The 23,189-nt window shown below is 41.4% G+C and overlaps 1 protein-coding gene across 1 annotated transcript; it reads left to right on the plus strand.

Moving 5' to 3' along the window:
• The first annotated feature begins 2,155 nt into the window (after nucleotides 1–2,155).
• Nucleotides 2,156–5,216, plus strand: LOC145806845 (uncharacterized). The gene is made up of 2 exons (XM_082904680.1): nucleotides 2,156–2,449; nucleotides 5,082–5,216. Exons 1-2 carry the CDS (start codon nucleotides 2,156–2,158, stop codon nucleotides 5,214–5,216), a joined length of 429 nt encoding a protein of 142 aa, XP_082760806.1.
• Nucleotides 5,217–23,189: the final 17,973 nt, after the last annotated feature.

Raw genomic sequence — 23,189 nt, forward strand, 5'->3', positions numbered from 1 at the left:
TGAGTCTAGCGAGGGTGCTACCTTATTTAATTTGATTGCTCAACCTACCTTGATTAGTAGAGTCTTAGAGACACAATTGGGTGATCGTGAACTGGAGACAATCCATGACAGGATCTCCAACGGGAAGGAAGAGAACAGTTTGAACATCTACTCGGATTTGAGTGTGAGGTATCTAGGCCGTTTATTTGTGCCAAAATTTTGTAGGGAGGGGGTACTCCGAGAATTTCATTACTTATGCCTTGCAGTGCATTCGAGGAGGCACAAAAATGTATCATGATCTTATTCGTCAGTTTTGGTGGAGGGGAGTAAAACGAGACGTCACCTTATTTGTTTCAAAATGCTTACTTGTCAACAAGTGAAGGCCAAGCACCAAAATCTAGCGAGTTCGCTACAACCCTTACCTATAGTCTCGTGGAAATGGAAGCATGTTACCATGGACTTTGTAGTTGGGTTCCCTAGAACACAATGGAGCGATGATGCCTTTTGGGTGATTGTTGATAGGTTGACTAAGTCTACGCACTTCATTTCGATGTACACAGGCGACTGAGTTGATTATTTGGTAGAGTTATACATTAGAGATATAGTTCGACTTCATGAGGTCCTTGTGACCATTGTCTCGGATAGAGATCCTTGTTTTACCACCCGATTGTGGCAAAGCCTTCAAAAGATGTTGGAAACTAAGTTGAGCCTTAGCATCGCTTATCATCTTTAGATTGATGGGTAGTCTGAGCGTACTATTCAAATTTTGAAGGACATGCTTAGAGTTTGTGTTCTTGATTTCAAGAGGTCTTGGGAGAGGCACCTACCACTAATTGAGTTCGCTTGTAACAATAGTTATTAGGTTAGTATCAGGATGGCACCATTCGAGGCCGGTTATGGCCGACCTTGTAGATCACCCATTTGTTGGGCTGAGGTGGGTGATGCACCGATGTTGGGCTCGAAGATTTTTTGAGAGACGACCGAGAAAGTTGCTCTCATTCGAAAAAGGTTAGCTACGGCTCAAAGCAGATAGAAGAGTTATGCCGATAAGAGAAGATGACCTCTATCCTTTGAGGTTAGTGACCACATATTTCTTAAAATCTTACTGAGACAAGGTTTGCTGGGGTTCACAATGTATTCCATGTATCTATGCTTAGGAAGTACGAACCCGACCCTTCACATGTACTTAATTGGGCTGAATTGGAGGTAGATGAGAATGCCTTGTATGAAGAGCGATCGGTTCAAATTTTAGATGTCCGAGAACAAGTGTTGAGGGGCAAAACTATACCGTTAGTAAATGTGTTATGGAGACACCATGGGGTTGAGGAAGCAACTTGGGAACAGGTGGCGGAAGTCTGCTCCAAGTATCTAGATTTATTTGAAAACGCTTAGTTTATTCTAGATTTTAATTTTCTCTTGTGTTTGAGAATAAATCATTGAAATTTTTAACCACTTATTGTTATGATGGTTGTTGTCTTTTTAGCATGAGAATTGTTGCAGAGTTGTCACAATTGTTGTTGAACTTATGCTTATGATTATAGTATTAGTGATTGTTGGATTGTCGCCTTGGCCCATGGAAAATTTTGAGGGTGATAGTGAAATGTTCTTGAGATTGATCTCCCCATGTTATAATTGATTTGTTGTTAATATGGATTCATTATTGTTATTAGTGTGGTTGTTACCACTCAAAGCCCTTTTGTTGTTATATTGTCCTTGTTCTTTGGAGGTGGTTAGTGAAAGGTGTAACCAAATTTTAGTTACAAAATTTCTTAAGAGGAGAAGATTGTGATGTCCTAGGTCTTGGACTTGAGCTTTTTTCCTCAAAACTGATGCGAAAAACATGTTAGAGGAACTCTTTCTCTTCTCTCTCTCTCTCTCTCTCTCTCTCTCTCTATCATTGGTGGAGTTCGTGTACAATAATAGTCACCATTCAAGCATTGGAATGGCACCTTATGAAGCCTTATATGGGAGACCATGTCGCTCCCCCGTGTGTTGGGCTGAAGTCGGAGATAGATCACCGTTAGGGCCTGAAATTGTACAGTTGACGACCGAAAAGATTAAAACTATTTGAGAAAGGTTGAGAACAGCTCAAAGTAGACAAAAGAGTTATGCGGATCACCGACGAAGAGATTTGGAATTTGAGGTAGGTAATCAAGTTTTTGTGAAAGTTACTCCGATGAAGGGACACCCAAGATTTGCTAAAAAGGGTAAGTTAACACCCCGATATATCGGTCCATTCCAAGTTCTAGAGGAAGTGAGTTTGGTGGCTTACCGAGTTGCTCTTCCACCAAGTAGGAGCCAAGTACATAATGTGTTTCGTATATCTATGCTTCAAGGTTACCTCCCAAATCCGTCTCATGTCATAGACTACCATCAAATTACACTTAATGACAAATTAACCTATGAAGAAAAACCAATTCAAATTTTGGACAGGCAAGTGAAACAACTACTGAACCGGGTAATCCCAATGGTAAAAGTCGAATGGCAAGAACATTATGAAACAGAAGCTACTTGGGAAAAAGAAGAAGAAATGCAACACCAATATCCGGAGTTGTTCCTGTCATAAGGTAAAACAAGTTTGAGGGACCAAACTTATTTAAGAGGGGGAGAGTGTAATAACCCGACCCTCTTATATGTTTCTGGTATGCTTTCAGTGTCTTATTATGTGCACTTATATGTTTAATGTGAAATTCCATGTGAATTAAGTTTAATTGTGTGAATTATAAGATTATGGATCTATATCTATCGATTATGAGAGAAATCTGTTACAATTTTGATGATTAGATCAGTAATTGAAAGCCTTAGAAGCATGATAACCCGAAATGGACTTTATGATTGTGATAAGTATGATTTTTGGATCATAATACGAATTTTTGTAAAAATTTTATTCGCAATGACTAAATTGATTAAATTGTAGTCAACTCTTAAATAACCCTCTTAAACCCTTAACCTAGTCACTTTTATATCATAAGAAAAATATCTCCTGAGAAAAGGAAAGAGTGTAGAGAGGAAGAGAAAAGAGAGAAGAAGTTCAACAAGGAGAAGATTGAAGAAATTGAGAAGAATTGTGGAGCTTTGAGATCAAGGTAGATATAATCCACCTAGAATAACCTCTCCAATGGGTTTAAATTGAAATTCCTTTTATATTCATGAAGCTAGGGTTTCTAGGAAGGTATTGTGTGTGATAATTGCTTAATTGATTGGAGGATCCTTGTATTCTAGGTGTTTGGAGCTTTGTGAAGGAAAATTATACCTTATTCTTTGGTTTTGATATGTTGAACTCACACATATATATATATATATATCTTTCACACATCAAATGCAACCACTAGAAAAGGGTTATAGGTTAATCAAGCTTGTAATTCATGTTTGTTGTGGTATTGTGACTTGTGATTCACATTATGGTGATGTTATGTTACAATATTGAGTTGATTTTCCCAATTTTCCCCTTTGTGATGTGGTGACCATGTTGGATTTTGGCCTTGGTTCGGACTGCTGAAAACAGAGGCTGCGACCGCACGTGCGGAGTTCATGCCGCACGTGCGAAAAACAGGGGAATTCGAGGTTAAGGTACTGAAATAAGTGCACGTGCGGGGCGCACGTGCGGCGGGGGGCTTCCGCACGTGCCGCCCATGGAGAAAAATCTTGTTTGTTTCCTTTCTCTTGTTTGACCCTCTGGGGTTGCTAAAATGTGTATTTGAAGCTTTTAAAATGCTTGTAATTAAATGAATGTTGAACGAATCGATTATCGATTAAAAAGGAAAAGGGACTAATTTATGAGTTGCATGTGTGTGTAGGTCACATACAAGAAGGGACTATCACTCCGCCACAGCACTGTGAGTAATAGTACTGTAGTGATATGCTTATTTGCTGCTAATAGTTATCGTTAGCTTACCATTAATCGTGAATGAGCTATGTCTCTATATAATTAACAATTGGAAAACTCACGTGTGATATTGGACAATGGTGTACTTATGGACCCGAGGTCGTTCTGTCTTGCTATTGTTGGGCCTGAGGCCGTTCAGATATAAGTTACATCTTGATGATAGCCTAACACTGAGGGAGGTGATGACATGTCGATGTCTCACCGACCCTAATATGATTTGAATTGATCATGACTCATGGCCTAAGGCCGAGGGAGGTAGCCTACATGTCGATGTTCTACCTACCCTCCAATGTTCAAACAGCTGTTGATATGTGGGCCTGAGGCCGTTCTGTATGATATGTGGACCTGAGGCCATTTTTGTATAATATTGGGCCTGAGGCCGTTCTGCATTAATATATGGCCCAAGGCCGTTTTGGAAATGATTACAGAACAAGATCAGATATGTGAACCATGTACTTATATACGGTGTGATTTATGTTTATTCATTTGACTTACCTACATACTATTATTCACTGAGCCCCACTCACTCCGTGTTATGTATGTCTCTGTAGGTAATCAGCTTGGAGGTCGGTCTTAGTCCAGCCCTGGCAGCTTTTCTTTTGTTAACCCCGCTGTGTCCAAGCAGTAGTTGAAGCTACTCATTTTTGTGGAATTCCTTTTATAGCCATTAGCATTGGTCACTAGCCTTTTTTTAAATGTTGATAAACATGTATAACTTTCGTCATCGATGTTTTGGTTATGCCCTCAGTTACGGGGTTGGGATTGTATATAGGTATCACTTACGTATATGCTTCATTATATGTGGAATTATGCAATGACATGTTTTGTGATCCTGGCATTTAAACACTGGCTCAATGGATGTCATTTAAACTAATAATTGCTTCCGTTCAGGCCCCCGTATTATATAAGTCGGTCATGCTTTTGACTGTTGAGTTTTAAGTCCCATTATGGGTCGGTCATGCCAAAACTTTTAGGGGCAGGTTTGGGCGTGACAAGTGGTATCAGAGCACGAGTTGCTATCTCACACACGAATCCATTGAGCTTTAAGATGTCTAGAAAAGACTTAGGTTTCATGCATGATGTCTTTGGTGCCTATGAAGTAAACGATAGCAACGTGATTTGTCTTTGTAACATCTACTGACAAGTATTTCGAAATGGTTATTATCTGTGTCTACCTGTGTATCTTTTGTGTGTGTTGTAATTGAGTATTATGTAGATCATTGTGAGAACAAGGATGGATGATCCGGAGGATTCTACCTCTGCACGGTTAGACAGAATCAAAATAATGATCATGGAAATGACGGAAACTCTACGGCAACAACAACAACAACAACAACAACAACAACAATAACAACTGCCACAGCTGCCACTGCCACCGGTACCTCCGCCTGTGATGCAAGATTATCATGCTGAGGACCGAACCATCACTCTCACAAAAGAATTCAAGAAAATGAAGCCACCAATATGTAAAGGGGGAATTGAACTGATGAAAGCATAAGCATGGGTAATTGGAGTGGAAAAGTTATTTGAGGTGTTTCCATGCACTGAAGCTCAGAAGGTACAACTGGCTGCTTTCACTCTTGAAGACGAGGCCCGTAGATGGTGGATGCTTACAAGGGTTGAACATCAAGGGTTGACTTGGACCCGATTTCTGGAACTCTTTTATGATAAGTATTTTCCGCAGGGTATGCGGGATAAGAAAGTGACTGAGTTTGAAACTCTGAGACAAGGGAATAAGACTGTTGCAGAGTATGAAGCCCAATTCACGAAACTAGCTCAGTTTGCACCTCATATGGTGGATACGGATTACAAGAAGGCGAGGAAGTTCGAGGGGGGATTACGGAATGCTATCCTTGATCGAATCAATGTGTTGAAGTTACCTACGTATGTTGATGTGCTAGAGAGGGCCATTATGGAAGAAGGGAATATTGCTACTCAGAATCGAATTTTCGAGTGGAAGGGGAAGAGACAGAATACTCAAGTGTCAAAGTGGCCACCGACACCACCAAATAAGAAATTGAATTCGGGAACTTCTAGTGCTTCCACCCCTACTTGAGACTCAGCACCTACCTGTCCGGATTGTGGAAAGGTGACCGGGGCATGCTTTAAGCGTAGCAAGACGGGTCATGTGGTAGAAGATTGTCCTCAAAGGGATCGACAGAATGGGAATCGAACCACTACCAGTTCAGCAGGTTCAACACCGATTCCAAGTACAAAGTTAGTTGCAAAAACCACCAATAATAAAGACACCGCTAGGCAAAGAACGGTGTTCGCGTTGGTTCTGGGCGACGTGCAAAATGCTGTGGCAGTGGTGTCAGGTACGTTTACTATTCACGGCCATTCTGCTCATGTGTTGTTTCATTCAGGCTCCACCCACTCATTTGTGTCAAAAATATTTGTCCAAAATTTAAATAGACCTGTGGAATTATTACCTTATGTGTTGTGGTGTCTTCACCTTTGGGGGATTCTATGGCCTGTACATCTATTTATTTTGCTTGTGAATTCTTAATACGGGACACTCGAGTATATGCCAACTTGTTACCTCTTGACATGACTCATTTTGATATCATTTTGGGAATGGATTGGTCAAGTGAGTATCAAACAACTATTGATTATGTGACCAAGCAAATCAGTTTCCACCCTTCGGGACAGTTAGAATTCACTTTCAAGGGGCATGGAGTGATCTCTCCACCTTACTTAATTTCTACGATGAAGGCATGCAAATTATTACAGAAAGGGTGTCAGGGGTATTTATGCAGTGTCTTGGAGGGGCAATCAATGAATGGGGGTGTTGATATGATTTCAATTGTCCATGAATTTCCAGATGTTTTCCCGGAAGAGTTACTAGGAGAGCTGATGGATCGTGAAATTGAATTTACAATTGAAGTGGTGCCAGGAACTCAACCCATTTCTAAAACTCCTTATAGGATGTCACCGGTTGAGACAAAAGAGTTGAAGGTTCAGTTACAAGATTTACTTGATAAAGGGTTCATCTGCCCGAGCGTGTCTCCTTGGGGAGCACCAGTCCTTTTTGTGAAGAAGAAATATGGGACTCTTCGGTAGTGTATGGATTACAGGGAGCTTAACAAAGTAACAATCAAGAACAAGTACCCATTACCTACGATCGATGATTTGTTTGATCAGCTACGAGGGGCACAAGTCTTTTCAAAAATTGATTTACGATCGGGATATCACCAACTGAAGGTCAAAGCTGAGGATGTTGAGAAGACTGCCTTTCGAACCCGATATGGTCATTACGAGTTCTTAGTTATGCCCTTTGGAGTTACCAATGCACCGGAAGCCTTCATGGATTTAATGAATCGTGTTTTCAAGCCCTACCTGGATGAGTTTGTAGTGGTGTTTATCGACGACATCCTTATTTATTCAGAGAATACAGAAGCTCATGAGAATCATCTTCGGTTAATTCTTCAGACGCTTCGAGATAAGAAATTGTATGCAAAGTTGAAGAAATGTGAGTTTTGGCTACATGAAGTGGGCTTCTTGGGGCATGTGATAACGAAAGAAGGTGTTTCCGTTGATCCACAAAAGATTGAAGCAATCGTGAATTGGCCAACTTCTACTAATGTAATCGAGCTGTGTAGTTTTTTGGGATTAGCCGGGTACTACGGGAGGTTTGTTAAAGATTTCTCCAAAATTGCCGTGCCACTTACCCAATTGACTTAGAAGGGGGTTTTGTTTGAATGGTCAAAACAACAGGAATCTCCCTTTCAAGAATTGAAGACAAAGTTAACTACAACACCGGTTCTTGCTTTACCATCTGGCACCGAAGGATTTGTGATCTACAGTGATGCATCTCATAAAGGACTAGGCTATGTACTCATGTAAAATGGGAGGGTCATCGCTTATGCTTCCCGACAACTTAAACCCCATGAAAAGAACTACCCCACACACGATCTGGAGCTGGCAGCGGTGGTCTTTGGTTTAAAAATATGGCGACATTATTTGTATGGTGCTACATGCGACATCTTTACCGATCATAAAAGCCTCAAGTATCTGTTCACCCAAAAAGAGTTGAATATGCGACAACGATGTTGGTTAGAACTTATTAAAGATTTTGATTTGCAGATCCATTACCATGCCGGTAAAGCCAATACAGTTGCAGATGCTCTTAGTCGAAAAGGTATGGGAAATTTGACTAATTTGCTCACGAGACGAAAGGAATTATCACTTGAATTGGAAAAGATGAATGTAGATATTGTGACGTGTGAATGAGATGCTATGATAGCAGCAATATCAACCCAACTAACATTAATCGAGGAAAATGGAAGACGAACTTTTGAAGAAGATCGGTGAGGAGATAGAAGAAAAACCAAGACCCGGATTCGATTTTGTAAATTCGGTGCTCAAATTTCAAGGCAGATTATGTGTTCCCAATGTACCAGGAATAAAGAAGAACTTGATGGAAGAAGCACATGCCTCCAGATTTTCAATACATCCCGGGAGTACCAAGATGTATCGAGATTTAAAGCACAATTTTTGGTGGCCAAATATGAAGAGGGAAATTGCGGAATTCGTCTCAAAATGTTTGCAATGTTAGCAAGTAAAGGCAAAGCATCAGAAACCGGCAGGGTTGCTTCAACCCCTTCCAATCCCGGAGTAGAAGTGGGAACATTTGACTATGGATCGGTTAAATGTTCCCACTTCTACGGATCGGTTAACAGAATCTGACTATGGATTGCATACAATAATAGTCACCATTCAAGTATTGGCGGAGTTCGCGTACAATAATAGTCACCATTCAAGTATTGGAATGGCACCTTATGAAGCCTTATATGGGAGACCATGTCGCTCCCCCGTGTGTTGGGCTGAAGTCGGAGATAGATCACCGTTAGGGACTGAAATTGTACAGTTGACGACCGAAAAGATTAAAACTATTTGAGAAAGGTTGAGAACAGCTCAAAGTAGACAAAAGAGTTATGCGGATCACTGACGAAGAGATTTGGAATTTGAGGTAGGTAATCATGTTTTTGTGAAAGTTATTCCGATGAAGGGACACCTAAGATTTGCTAAAAAGGGTAAGTTAACACCCCGATATATCGGTCCATTCCAAGTTCTAGAGGAAGTGAGTTCGGTGGCTTACCGAGTTGCTCTTCCACCAAGTAAGAGCCAAGTACATAATGTGTTTCATATATCTATGCTTCAAGGTTACCTCCCAAATCCGTCTCATGTCATAGACTACCATCAAATTACACTTGATGACAAAGTAGCCTATGAAGAAAAACCAATTCAAATTTTGGACCGGCAAGTGAAACAACTACGGAACCGGGTAATCCCAATGGTAAAAGTCGAATGGCAAGAACATTATGGAACAGAAGCTACTTGGGAAAAAGAAGAAGAAATGCAACACCAATATCCAGAGTTGTTCCTGTCATAAGGTAAAACAAGTTTGAGGGACCAAACTTATTTAAGAGGGGGAGAGTGTAATAACCCGACCCTCTTATATGTTTCTGGTATGCTTTCAGTCTCTTATTATGTGCACTTATATGTTTAATGTGAAATTCCATGTGAATTAAGTTTAATTGTGTGAATTATAAGATTATGGATCTATATCTGTTACAATTTTGATGTTTAGATCAGTAATTGAAAGCCTTAGAAGCGTGATAACCCGAAATGGATTTTATGATTGTGATAAGTATGATTTTTGGATCATAATATGAATTTTTGTAAAAATTTGATTCACAATGACTAAATTGATTAAATTGTAGTCAACTCTTAAATAACCCTCTTAAGCCCTTAACTTAGTCACTTTTATATCATAAGAGAAATATCTCCTGAGAAAATGAGAGAGTGTAGAGAGGAAGAGAAAAGAGAGAAGAAGTTCAACAAGGAGAAGATTGAAGAAATTGAGAAGAATTGTGGAGCTTGGAGTTCAAGGTAGATATAATCCACCTAGAATAACCTCTCCAATGGGTTTGAATTGAAATTCCTTTTATATTCATGAAGCTAGGGTTTCTAGGAAGGTATTGTGTGTGATAATTGGTTAATTGATTGGAGGATCCTTGTATTCTAGTTGTTTGGAGCTTTGTGAAGGAAAATTATACCTTATTCTTTGGTTTTATATGTTGAACTCACACACATATATATATATATATATATCTTTCATACATCAAATACAACCACTAGAAAAGGGTTATAGGTTAATCAAGCTTGTAATTCATGTTTGTTGTGGTATTGTGACTTGTGATTCACATTATGGTGATGTTACGTTACAATATTGAGTTGATTTTCCCAATTTTCCCCTTTGTGATGTGGTGACCATGTTAGATTTTGGCCTTGGTTCGGACTGCTGAAAACAGAGGCTGCGACCGCACGTGTGGAGTTCATGCCGCACGTGCGAAAAACAGGGGAATTCGAGGTTAAGGTACTGAAATAAGTGCACGTGCGGGGCGCACGTGCGGCGGGGGGCTTCCGCACGTGCCGCCCATGGAGAAAAATCTTGTTTGTTTCTTTTCTCTTGTTTGACCCTCTGGGGTTGCTAAAATTTGTATTTGAAGCTTTTAAAATGCTTGTAATTAAATGAATGTTGAACGAATCGATTATCGATTAAAAAGGAAAAGGGACTAATTTATGAGTTGCATGTGTGTGTAGGTCACATACAAGAAGGGACTATCACTCCGCCACAGCACTGTAAGTAATAGTACTGTAGTGATATGCTTATTTGCTGCTAATAGTTATCGTTAGCTTACCGTTAATCGTGAATGAGCTATGTCTCTATATAATAACAATTGGAAAACTCACGTGTGATATTGGACAATGGTGTACTTATGATGGGCCTGAGGCCATTCAGATATAAGTTACATCTTAATGATAGCCTAAGACTGAGGGAGGTGATGACATGTCGATGTCTCACTGACCCTAATATGATTTGAATTGATTATGACTCATGGCCTAAGGCCGAGGGAGGTAGCCTACATGTCGATGTTCTACCTACCCTCCAATGTTCAAACAGCTGTTGATATGTGGGCCTAAGGCCGTTCTGTATGATATGTGGGCCCGAGGCTATTTTGTATAATATTGGGCCTGAGGCTATTCTGCATTAATATTGGGCCCAAGGCCGTTTTGGAAATGATTACAGAACAAGATCACATATGTGAACCATGTACTTATATACGGTGTGATTTATGTTTATTCATTTGACTTACCTACATACTATTATTCACTGAGCCCCACTCACTCCGTGTTATGTATGTCTCTGTAGGTAATCAGCTCGAAGGTCGGTCTTAGTCCAGCCCTGGCAGCTTTTCTTTTGTTAACCCCGCTGTGTCCAAGCAGTAGTTGAAGCTACTCATTTTTGTGGAATTCCTTTTATAGCCCTTAGCATTGGTCACTAGCCTTTTGTTAAATGTTGATAAACATGTATAACTTTCATCATCGATGTTTTGGTTATGCCCTCAGTTACGGGGTTGGGATTGTATAGAGGTATCACTTACGTATATGCTTCATTATATGTGGAATTATGCGATGACATGTTTTGTGATCCTGGCTTTTAAACACTGGCTCAATGAATGTCATTTAAACTAATAATTGCTTCCATTCAGGCCGTTGTGTTATATAAGTCGGTCATGCTTTTGACTATTGAGTTTTGAGTCCCGTTATGTGTCGGTCATGCCCAAACTTTTAGGGGCAGGTTTGGGGTGTGACAGCTGGCCTGAGTTTCCATGGAGAAAGACCGAAAACACGCGCGAATGAGGTACCTCATTCCTTTTGGTTAGCAACCGGTAAAGTGATGATTGGTAGTACTTGATATGCGTACTTGTAGACATCAACCTAAGGATTAACCGAGTTATATTTACCACCCCTTGAACTATATTGAAGTTATTGAATTGTTGTGTTTTCAAAATGCATTGAGCATAAGATTTTCAAAAGATAGAGTTATATGTTTGAGCATGACGTGGTATATGCTTTTTTCTGATGAGACTGTATAAAATGTATATACTTTGTTAAGATCTTCCTACTGGGTTTTGTGCTCACCCTATGGGATTTTGTGCAGAAAAATATGTGGTGATTCTGCCAAGTTAATGGCGAGGGATGTGTTTTGAGAGCACAAGGCTTTTTCCTTTTGTTGAAATTATTTTTAGCAAGCCAAGGGCTTTACATATGTGGGTTCGAGAAATCATTTTTTTTTCTTTATGTAACTGGGCTTAAGCCTTGGACTTTGTAGCCTTGAAGGCATTGAGTTGTACTTGACTTATTGCCACATGATATAGATTCTTATTCTACAAATGTTGAATGTATAATTGCATGTGGAGTATTTTTTTGTAAATCTATAGAGTTTAATGAATACACATGTTAAAGATTGATGATGCTGTCAATGCTGAGGCTTTATATTCCTTATATATTAAGCATTAGAAGCTACTAAATTGGAACACAATTTTATGTTGTTGGAAGGTAACGAATTTATTGTGTTAATTGCTTTGGGGTGTTACACAAGGTCAAAAACCTGGAAGGACGGCTTTGGCAAGAGTTAAAGCATAAAATGAGAATGTTAACACCCGAGTGAGCCTTGCCTGGAACCACATAAGGCCTGACTCCTATCTTTGGGATACGTAGGCAGCTTCACTTTGAAATTTGGCCCCAACCATTTTCAACTCACTCGTCCTATCCATGTTTGATTAGTATATTTTTACTGGACTCAGTTGTCTTGTCCATGTTCAATTGGTTCATCTTTGTTCAATTTAGTTGTCCTATCTCTTCTTTACGGCAGATTTAGCTGTAAAACAAATCAAGTTTAGATTTGAGATTATGCATCTCAAAGGGTTGATTCCATGTTGGTCGGGTAGTTGCCATTTGCGAAAACTGATTTTGAGGACTTTTAATAAAGTCAACTACTTTCTCAAAAATCAGTGCTCATGACTTGACTTACATGGTGTCAAAACAGAGAGTGGAACAAGCATGCTAATGTAACTCTCATGTTGGTCAAAATCTTTTTAGCAGAAAATAAAAAATAAAAAAAGAAAAAGAAAAAGTCAAAGCAATGAACTAGGGACATAGTCGAGTCAGGAATTTTCTCTTCTCCTCGCACTCTCGAGTCTCATGTTCGTATTTCAAGTTTTGAGTTGACTTTAAGTGTGCTTCTTAATTGTTTCAGCTGGCCGATCACTTGTTTAGCTAGCTGTCCAATTTTCTAGCCAGCTCATCAATTCATTCAACTGGCCAGTTAATGAATTAGCTGGCCCGTCAATTTTTTTCAGTTAGTTGGATAACTAATCAGTAGGCCGACCAATCAATTAGCCAGTTGGCCAATTGTTGAATCCATAATAGAAAACTGCAGAAGTTGCATAGGCTCAATGGTGTGTCTTTTTGAGTGTCTTTCATTCTAATAAGTGTAAATAGGTGTGTTTAGATTGCTTTTGCTTTGTTTTCCTTTTATTGAATCATTTTTTGATTCCTGGTCAATTGAGGGCTTAATATCCAATTCAAAGTTCATTACAATTCAATCATTCTTAGATTCAAATTCGAAACAAAATTTTTTCATGCCTAAGTGTTGTGTCATTCACACCACGATGTGCAAACAACAGAACTCATTATATTGAATTTCAGGGTGAAGCCTCGATCAGCATTACAAAAAAAAAAAAAAAAAAAAAAAAAAAAAAAAAAAAAAAAAAACAAACAAACAAACAAACAAAAACAAAAATAACAAAACAAGACAAAACAGAAGAGAAGAGAAGAAATTTCGAAAAGCAATAACAACAACAACAACAACAACAACAAAATTCTAAAGCATTTGTGCTCCTTCCTAAGCCAAAATAGAAAGGAAAAAAAAATAGAGGGACATTTTCTCGGGTTTCCGGCAGCAGCCCAGCGGCAAAGATTGCAAATTGACATCATTTGCAGACAGTTTCGTCGCTCGACTCTACTGTCAGTTGCCTCACTTCACCATTACTCCTGGGAAGCCTTTGAAGTTTCTACCTCGACATTGAAGACTCTGCCTTTGCATTGGCAGAGCTTCCGAAAAAAATTACTCCCCACCGGCCATCAAATGCGGAGTACAAAGGAACTCCAAATCGGGCCACGGGGATGGCCTGTTATTTTAGCTTATGTTCTACTTTTTCAGTGCGCTAATCTCTACTCGAGCATCTTTGTACATACTCTGGAGTAGAGAGAGTTGGGCGTTTAATCGATGTACTTTACTTGTTCTATTTTGCAACCAGTGGGACAAATTGGAGACCACGGTCACCGTCTCCACATAGGACTTCAATGTGAAGTGATTGGCAGTGATATCAGACTGCGTTGCTATTGTTTGCTTGACTGATGACGCAGAAAAGTTGAGAACAGGGGTACGGGCACTCTGTCAAGGCTCAGAAGAGCTAGCCTTAGCATTCTCAATTGAGAAATCGTTAAGGTCGGAGAAGAGAGTGAGAGGACAACGGGAAGAGATCATATCAGAGGAGAATAATGCCTCCAAAGAGAGAATTTGCAAAGTAATGGCATGAGGAGTTTACGGCTTTTTATTCTGCTCTCTCGTAGGCCTCGGTTTAAGAAGAAGCTGGAGAAGAAGAAGAAGAAGAAGAAGAAGAAGAAGAAGAGACCAAGAGAAGAAAGATTGTCGAGGCAATCTTTGATAAATGAGGGCAGTCTAGCTGCTGTCGGTCAGGTGCGCCATGATTGTTGAAATCGTGCGCCAGACCGGAGCAGAGAGAAAGACAAAAATAAGGGAGGAATGTATATGTGTATATATGTTTGTATATATTATGTTATGTATATATATATGTATCTGTGTATCCATATGTATATGCATATGTTTTGTATATATATGTATGTATGTAATACGTATTTTGTATTTTTGTATTAAAATATATATGCATATATGGTATGTATAGAAAATGTTCAAAACATAAAAATAAATAAATAAATAATTCAAAAACAAAATTTCAAAAGAAAATCAAAAAAATAAATTTTCAGAAAATCAAAAAGAATTTACAAAAACAAATCAAATTATAAAAAAGAAAGAAGAAAATTTATAATAAAAAAAGAAGAAAATTTTGAAAACAATAAAAAAAAATCATTTTGTGTATCCATTATACTAGTTTTTCGTCCATCATTTTTTTTTTCACCCCCACACTTGCACTATTTGTTACATTTAGGGGTGTGTGCGATGCGGTTCGGGCGATTTGAGAGTAAAATTACAAACCGAATGGTAGGTTAGAGAATTAGCAGATTGACAAATTGCGGTTTGGACGGTTTTTGGCTAATTGGCGGATTGAAGAATATTCTAACTAATTATCATACATTTGCATAATATATAACTGTAGACACCCTATTTTTGACCGACCTTAAGACTTAGACGTCACCGATTGAGCCCTTGGTGATATTGCATATCGTGCTCGTCCAGAGGTTTCAGAGTCTCGGCTGCGAGCCTTGCCACCGGACTTTCGGACTCTTTCATGCTTTGTCTCGGTTTGCGAACCAGGCTCGGTTTTCTCTGTTTTCTCTTCCCGAAGGGAGGGAGAGGTCTCGTAGACCATCTCTCAGTGGCCGTAGGCTACGTTTCGTGGTCGTAGGCAATTTTTGCCTGTTTGGAGTTCGGTTTCCGGTTTTTTGCGGAATCGTTGGCTGTGTGCCTCGGTTCGGGACCCCGCTTAACCATCTCCGTTTGCTCTGATTTTTGGCATACTTCTTATTTGCTCCCTTTTGAGGGACACTGTGGCCCGGGAAACCGACTTCGTGGTCAAACATCACTCCCGGTGCCTAACTGTCAGCTTTCGGGGCCTCGAGCTGCGCGTTTCGGCCCCCGAACCTTCGTTCTGCATTGGTTTTGGTTCATTTTTGGCAGGGACCTCTGTTTCATTGGTAAGAAGGCCATAGAAGGGTGGGAGGCTAGTAATTGTTCTGTCAGCCAACTTTATCCCTTCATCGCCCTCCGTCGCTCGATTTTCCTCACTTCAAAGCCAATGTTGAACACCCCTGGGCCATTTTCTTGAACCCTAAACCCCATATTTGTGATGTACACATTTGGGAGGCCACCAATATTTGGTGGCTGGCCAGTAATCCTTTCTAACCCTTTTGAACCCTTTCTAAAAGTGGGTTGTTCTCTCTCCTGGTTCACTTTTTCCAGTGTTTAACCACAGGGTTGTGTTGTGCACACATCAGAGGCCCTCTTTCTGTGGTGGTCGGCCACTAATCACACTTGAACCTTTTGACCCTTGGCCGGCCGGCTATGGGAAGTAGCCGGCCGGCCACCTGCAACCTAGATAACTGGCCGGCCAGAATCCTTACATCATCTACAGTGCAGATACAGCCTCTTTTTCTCCCCAGATTCTGTATCCGGGGGGCTGCTTTTTGAAGGGAAACTTGGTTTATTTTCCCTCCATTTCCCCCCCCCCCCTTTTTCCCCCCCTTTTTGCCTTTATAACAGGGGCTCCAGCTCTATTATTAAGGTTACCAAATTTCCCTTTAAGCCTCTTGCATTATATCCCTCTCCCTCTCTACTTCCAAGCACTAAACCTCTCAAGTCCTACACCCTTTTCTTCATCAACCCATAGCCCCACCCTTCCATCCTCCATTCTAGAAGCTGGAGGTTGTTCTTCAGAGCCTAGGAGTGCTGTAACTCAAGCCAAGGAGCTGTCAAAGACAAGTCTTCAAGGGTGAGTCCCTATTTTCCCCTTTTGTGCTTTATTTGGTTCAATACATAAGTCATACTTTCTTGCTGTTTTGGGCTCCAACCCTAACTGGAAATAGGCTTATTTTGAGCCATTTTTCATGTTTGATTAAGGGCCTTTACCTGTTTGAGGTCTCCTTGTTGCACTTGCTTCATTATCTCCCTTGTATGCCATCTTCTTGTGTAGTATTTTTGGCCTATGTATAAACTGTTTTGAGCTCTGTTATGAACTGAAAAGTTGCTTATTTTGAGCCCTTCTTCAACATTGTTGAAGGGCTCATTGCTGTTTGAGGCTTCCATTTATCACTTGCCTTTATATCTCTCTTTTGGCCATATTTTTACATGATTTGTTAGCCTCTTTTGCTTCTGTTTTTGGGTTTTGGTCCGAACTAAAAATGAGCTTATTTTGACCCCCTATTCATGTTTTATTAAGGGTATTTCACTGTTTGAGGCATCCTTTATATACTTTGTGTTATATCTCTCTTTTTGGCCTTATTTTGTGTAGTATTTTAGGCTTGCATGCATACTGTTTTGGGTCCGGACATCAACTGTAAAGTGCAATATTTTGGGCCCCTCTTCAACATTGTTGAAGGGCCCTAATCTGTTTGAGGTCTGCAGCTGTGACTCACTTCTTTATCTCACATTTAGGGCTATTTTTGCATACTAGTTTTTCCCTATTTGTGTTTGCTGTTTGGCCTCGCTTAGAACTGTAAACATGCTTTTTTTGGGGCTTCCTTGAATCTTTCTTCACATGTCATGATCAAATAATGCATGCTTGATGCAGCTACAAGTCATTTCATGTGCTTAATCTTGCATTTCGGGACCATTTTCATGCATCGGGTGCCATGTGTTTCCATGATTCGGGGCTGTTTTGGGTCATATTTTAGCGCTGAAATTTGCATGTTTGCATATCATATTTCATGCCTTGCCATGTCTTATTAGAGTGGCATTTGGTGCCTTAGGGTTGGTCCTCGGTTTGCGTGCATGCGTGCATGCATCTAGAGTTGTCTCATTTTCATCTAATGGCCTCCTATGTGAGTGTGGCTGAGGTCCACTTGTGTTGGTGTAAGTCCATTGTGCATTGTGTATGCCATTTCATTTCATAGCATTGCGTATGCTAGGTTGTATGTTAGAGCATTGTGTATGCCATGTTACCTCGTGCATCGTGTATGCCATTTCATAGCATTGTGCATGCTAGGTTGTATATTAGTTGCATTCATACATATCATGCATATTGCATTGTGCTTGGGATAGGAGTTAGCCCGAGCACGGGAAACGAGGTACGTTTCGTACTCCGAGTGACGGAACGTGTCTCAATTCCCTATCACCGACACTCCGGATTATCCATGATGGAGTTAGGTTTTAGTTTTGTTTTCATGTGCATTCATTCTATATTGAGTTGCAAAATTTGACCCCTCGGCCATCATGCATCGAGATGCGTGATTGGTGGCACGAGGATCGAGACATGCATACATATGTGAAAATACATTACTATGCCCCTTTCCTACTCTCTGTTGCAGCAAATCAAGAATTAGCAACCTTCCGGAGCTTGGCGCGCTTTCCAAGAATAATTGCAAAACAGAGGCTAATTGGGGCATCCCAGTGGATTTCCGCGCAAGGCAGCCCAAACATACATCATTCATCAGAGTCGAGGCAGTCCTTGGCTTGCATGCCAGTTTATAGCTTTCTTAGATTAATTTGTAAATTAATTAGGATTTTTTGTATTTATTCGGGACTGTATTATTTATTCATTTGGGACTGTATATTATTTATTCGGACCCTCTGCGCGAGGGCAATGTTGTAATAAGTGTGGGTGAGTGTGATGTATGTCTTCCAACCCCACGTCTTTCTTCCCTTTTATTTACCTGCTTATGATGGTTAGATTAGAGCATGTTTCAATTAGCATACAGTATGATAGCATGTTTGCATTCATTCATCTGTCTTGCACGCACCGGGCTCGGCGTATCATACTAACTGCATTCGTATTTCAATTCCAAGTTGAGTACTTGTTAGCTGTTGCATCTCATATGCCATGCTTAGAATAGCCGAGCCTGCTATAGTTACATTTTTGCATGTGTTGCATTAGGCACTTCTGTATAGTTAGGATCATGCATGGATTTTTAATTAGCTTCTGTTTTGGCTTGGAGTACTCGGTAAGTTTTATACTTTAGCATCCTTGCATGCGTGTGAGTGACTGCCATAATAGCATGCTTACTATGAGGCTAATTGATTATGTGATATAACTGCCTGAATGCTTGTGGGTGAAGGTTGGGTTACTTGGATTGGAACAAATCATTGACTGCGAGTTTTAAGCCCACTAGATAGTGGCAAAACCATCTTTTCCTAAGCCCACCTGAGGGTGGAAAAATCTGCATCTTTAAGCCTACTTGCGAGTAGCAAACCATCTTTCAAAAATAAACATGAAATGTTTTGTTCCAATTCAGTCGATCCAGTCTATACGTGTATGCTGTGTGCATCACATAGTAAATCTAGGCTAATAACCGGAATAAGAACACACAATGTTTTCAAAACTTGATATCATGGTTAGTAGAGGCCGATCTTTGATCGGGCGAGCGGGGGTGCTCACGAAGTGACCTTCCCCAATCGTATCCAAGTTCCCGAGCCGAGGCAACTTTGGTGATGACGGACACGTGGCCTTAGGCAAACGAGTCAGGGTTTCCTAAATTTCCCCAAAATAAAATATTTAGGTGGCGACTCTGTATCTGGAAAAGCAGTCCATGTTTGGCACTTCTTTCAAAAATTTGTTTTCTCAAAACGATTTGCCGGATTTGGACTCTTTGGTTCAGACTTAGAACCGTGACAATTTGAGAGTCCTGAGCTGTAGTGAGCCCAATATCGAACGGAATGGGAACTCGTTCCTCCCGGGGCGTTCGGGGACGTCTACAGTTTTTGGCGACTCTGCTGGGGATTTAGAGAACTTGACTCGAACTCATGATATCTTGTTTTGACTACACTTATGTGTTTCTTTGCATTGCATGTGCATTGGTGCGCCTAGGACACCGTGTTTGCCATCTGCTATTCCTGAACGGTTTGCCGGAGGCTTGTCTTGTCAAGGCATGACCATAAGGCTGACCGGTTGTGGGCTCTGCCAGTATGGGAACACAAACCCCGGTTTTACCGGGGCACCCTTTTGACCATTCGACCTAGTGCATATTCGAAATCCGTAGTGACCATTCCAAACTAGGACAGGTTGCTTACCCGATAGGTTGTTTAAAACCGCTGCGTGCGTAGTAAAACTCTAGCTCCTGACAAAATAGGACAGGGAAACCCTACCCCACCATAGGGATGTTTTGGCTCTCATTTTCTTGTTATGTGCTTTTAGAGTGCGTCTCTACAAGAATGCATGTATCAGTTTACAAGTTTGGGCATCAGGCCTGCGGGCACCAGTTCAGCATTTTGGGAATCAATTATATCTGCGGGTATCGGATTCAGTTTTGGGGGGGACAGTAATTTTGGGAACAGTGATCAGCAGTCGAATGCAGTTATTCAGTTATGCTCATGTCTGTATTAGTGGGATTGGGCTGAGATGCCGTATGTTTTCTCTTTCAGGGGGGGTTCAGAGACTCGGTTCAGAGCAACTAGTGTTCTCCTTTGCTGAGGCAAGACAGAAAGAGGCTCACCGGTTCTTCAAATCCGTTAGTCACTAGTCCGGTCTATCTGATCCGTCAGTCACCAGTCACATCACCTCTGTTCAGTTCAGCAAAACTCGTGATGACGCAAAATTCGGAAGAAATTATGGCAGCCGCATCAGACCAAGGAATCACATCGCAAGGTGATACCGATGTTGAAGTGCCACACCCACCCAGGTCACCTGCCGCACATCCGATCTGGGAACCCCAGTTATGTCAAACCCGTGAGCCCACCACATTCGAGTTAATGGGAATGATTGGTGACCTTCAAAGATCTGTGGCGGATCTAGCTTGCAGAATGTCGGCTCCGCCACCAACCACATCGTATGCCGAGAACTTCATACCGGAGGAGCCCCCGCTACTGGGACGAATTGTAATCAAACTTAGCCAACCTGAAGCCATCCCAAATTTCGGCAATGGCATGTCGACAACAACGGGGCTCCGCTCTGATGTAGCAACTCAAACCTTCTACTAAGCCGAGGCGAGTGGTAAGAACAAGATGAAGGTGGACACCGATCCCTACGAACAACTCCTGTGGGCTGTTGAGGCTTTGAAAGCCGGAGGATTGAATAAACAGCAGGTGTTCGCTGTTGCTGTAAAAACTGTGGATGACATCTTCCCCACTCAGGCCGAGAGCAGTTTAAGCCAGAGGGAAAATCGAGATGGGGACCGCCGTACCAGAACAGTTCCTTCCAATCCTAACCCTGCACCTAGAAAAGAGCAGAGAGCCAAGGCAGCACCTGCTGACCCTTTTTCGAGTGCGTCCAGCAAAAGTCAGCAAGCCTCGAAGTATCCGCCCCGAGGTCGCAGGGTCTTCCATGCCCTCTACATGCCTTTGTCTAAGGCCCTTCAAATCCTCGTCAAAAAAGGGCATCTCAAACCCCTAGAGCCTCGGCCTCTCCCGAGTCCCCTTCCAGCTAAGCATGATGGTACCCAGTACTGTGCATACCATCAGCAAACCGGTCACAGCACCGACAACTGCTTCCGTCTTCGCCACGAAGTGCAAGATTTGATTGACAATGAAGTCATCCTCCCTCCAAGCTCGGAAAATTCTGTCACCACCGGGTTAGTGGATTTCGAGGATAATGCAAGTATGTGATCAGGGGTTGGACCACCTGTGGGCGGCGCACGGTTTACCTCAGATGTGGCCTATGGCACGTACTATTTTGAGCATTTGCGAATGCTAGTTTTGTAGTTTCTGACTTGGGTGTTGAGTCAGTTCTGTAGTTTTGTTTTGAGTCTGTCTCATTGTCTCAAGTCAGTCTTCTTGATTAAGGGTCTGTCTTGTTGCATCGAGTCAGTCCTATTGTACAAAGGTCGGGTGATTCCGGGGGTGTTACCTCGGGCATCACCATTTTGTTTTGTGTTTGTCTTTTCATTTTGCTTTGAGTCTGTTCTTGCTTGGAGCCAGTTACACCAACAAATTTGAATGGAACAGCGGTAATTTTCACGCTCTTGTATTTGCTTCTGCCGTGTGCCAATTGTGCCAGAAGTTCTGATTGAGATGGCAGTATTTGACCAGAACTGTGTCTTTTCTGTGCCTTGAACTCATTGCATTGACCTAAGTTTTTAAAACTTTTTTCTAACACTGTGGTGAAAACAAAGATGAAGGAATTCCTCGGGATTTGCAGAAATTTGATCAATTGAGAGAAAGAGAGGCACGCTAAGCCCTTAATGAATGAAATCATGCTTGTTAGTGTGAGTACTGGGAAGGATCCTGGCTTGATCCAGATTGGTTCTACATTGTCTTCAGCGCAAGCGACTAGTCGCTTTCTTAAAAGATTTCAAAAAATGTTTTGCACGGTCCTGCGAAGACCTGTGTGGAATCGCTCTTGAGATTGTGCAGCCTAGGATCGCTCTCAGCCTCGAGACTCGACCCCTTGCTTTCAAACCTCAAACTCGGCCTCAGAAAGTTCAAAGGCCAACCATAATGTGAGGCCTGCTTGGCCAGATTCGAAGCAGCCCTCGGACTAGGGGCAAGAAAAGTCAGATCAAAAAGATCAGAAGATCAAAAGAAGCTTACAAAGCTAGAACAGAAGTACCCCTTGAACTAGGGGCAAAGATATCAGACATGCTCGAAGAGCTGAAGATGAGTCCTCTTGCAAATCAACAGCCACTCTCCTGGATATGGATGGCTTCGAAACCCTATAACCATTTGGCATGGACCAGGCTACACTTTTACCCTTGAGAGGCTTGTTGGGCCGAAAACCCGGAAGGGCGGCCTTGGCAAAAGTTAGAGCACAAAAGGGGAGGTTAAATACCCGAGTGTACCTTAACCCCGAACTACATAAGGCTTGATTCCCATGTTTGGGATACGTAGGCAACTTCATTCTGAAGTCCATCCATAAACACTTCCAAATCGACTGTGTCCATGCGATGGTTTTGGTCATCTTTGTCTTCTTTGAATCTGAGAGTCTGGTTGTGTTCGTCGCTCTGAGGACTGACTATAATGCGCTGCGGTGCTATCCAAACAAGGGGCAACTTTCCGTTGCCATTCAAAACGCCGCAGTATCATTTCAAACAAGGGGCAACTTTCCGTTGCCATGCAGTGTCCTTCAGACAAGGGGCAATTTTCCATTGCTATGGATCCGAGGTTGCGCATCTCAAGAGTAGGTTCCGTGCTCGTTGAGCAGTGGTCGTTTGCAAAAATAGTTTTTGAGAATTTTTACTGAGGTTGACTAATCTTCTCGAAAAGTATTCCATTTTCAAAACTGGACCATTTCTTGGACCCAAAAGAGGAAAATTTTCAGTGCTCATGGCCTGACTTGCGTGATTTTAAATCAGAAAATTGAACAAGCATGTTAATCTAACTCTCATTTTGGTCAAATTTATTTAGGAGAAAACTAAAACAAAAAAATGGTCAAAATGATGAACTAGGGGCACAGTTGAGTCAGGCTTCCTGTCTCTCCCATTGTCAACATACTTGCCAAGAAGGGCACTCTACCTGCCAGAATAGGGCACAACTGAAGTTAACAACAAAGGGCTGAAAGCTCTCTCATCCTCCAAGCAACAAGGTATCAAGCCAAGTGCGAAGCACGAACCGGAATGGGACAAA

Source organism: Camellia sinensis, chromosome 14 (assembly GCF_055761805.1).
Source record: "Camellia sinensis isolate YWXY chromosome 14, ASM5576180v1, whole genome shotgun sequence".
Taxonomy (NCBI): Eukaryota; Viridiplantae; Streptophyta; class Magnoliopsida; order Ericales; family Theaceae; genus Camellia; species Camellia sinensis.

What these genes read in the sequence shown, in the direction of transcription:
- LOC145806845 (XM_082904680.1), top strand. Translation starts at nt 2,156, where the DNA reads ATGAAGGGACACCCAAGATTTGCTAAAAAGGGTAAGTTAACACCCCGA. An exon ending in TGAACCGGGTAATCCCAATG is followed by an intron (nt 2,450 to 5,081) that starts GTAAAAGTCGAA and finishes AGTATTATGTAG; the next exon opens with ATCATTGTGAGAACAAGGAT.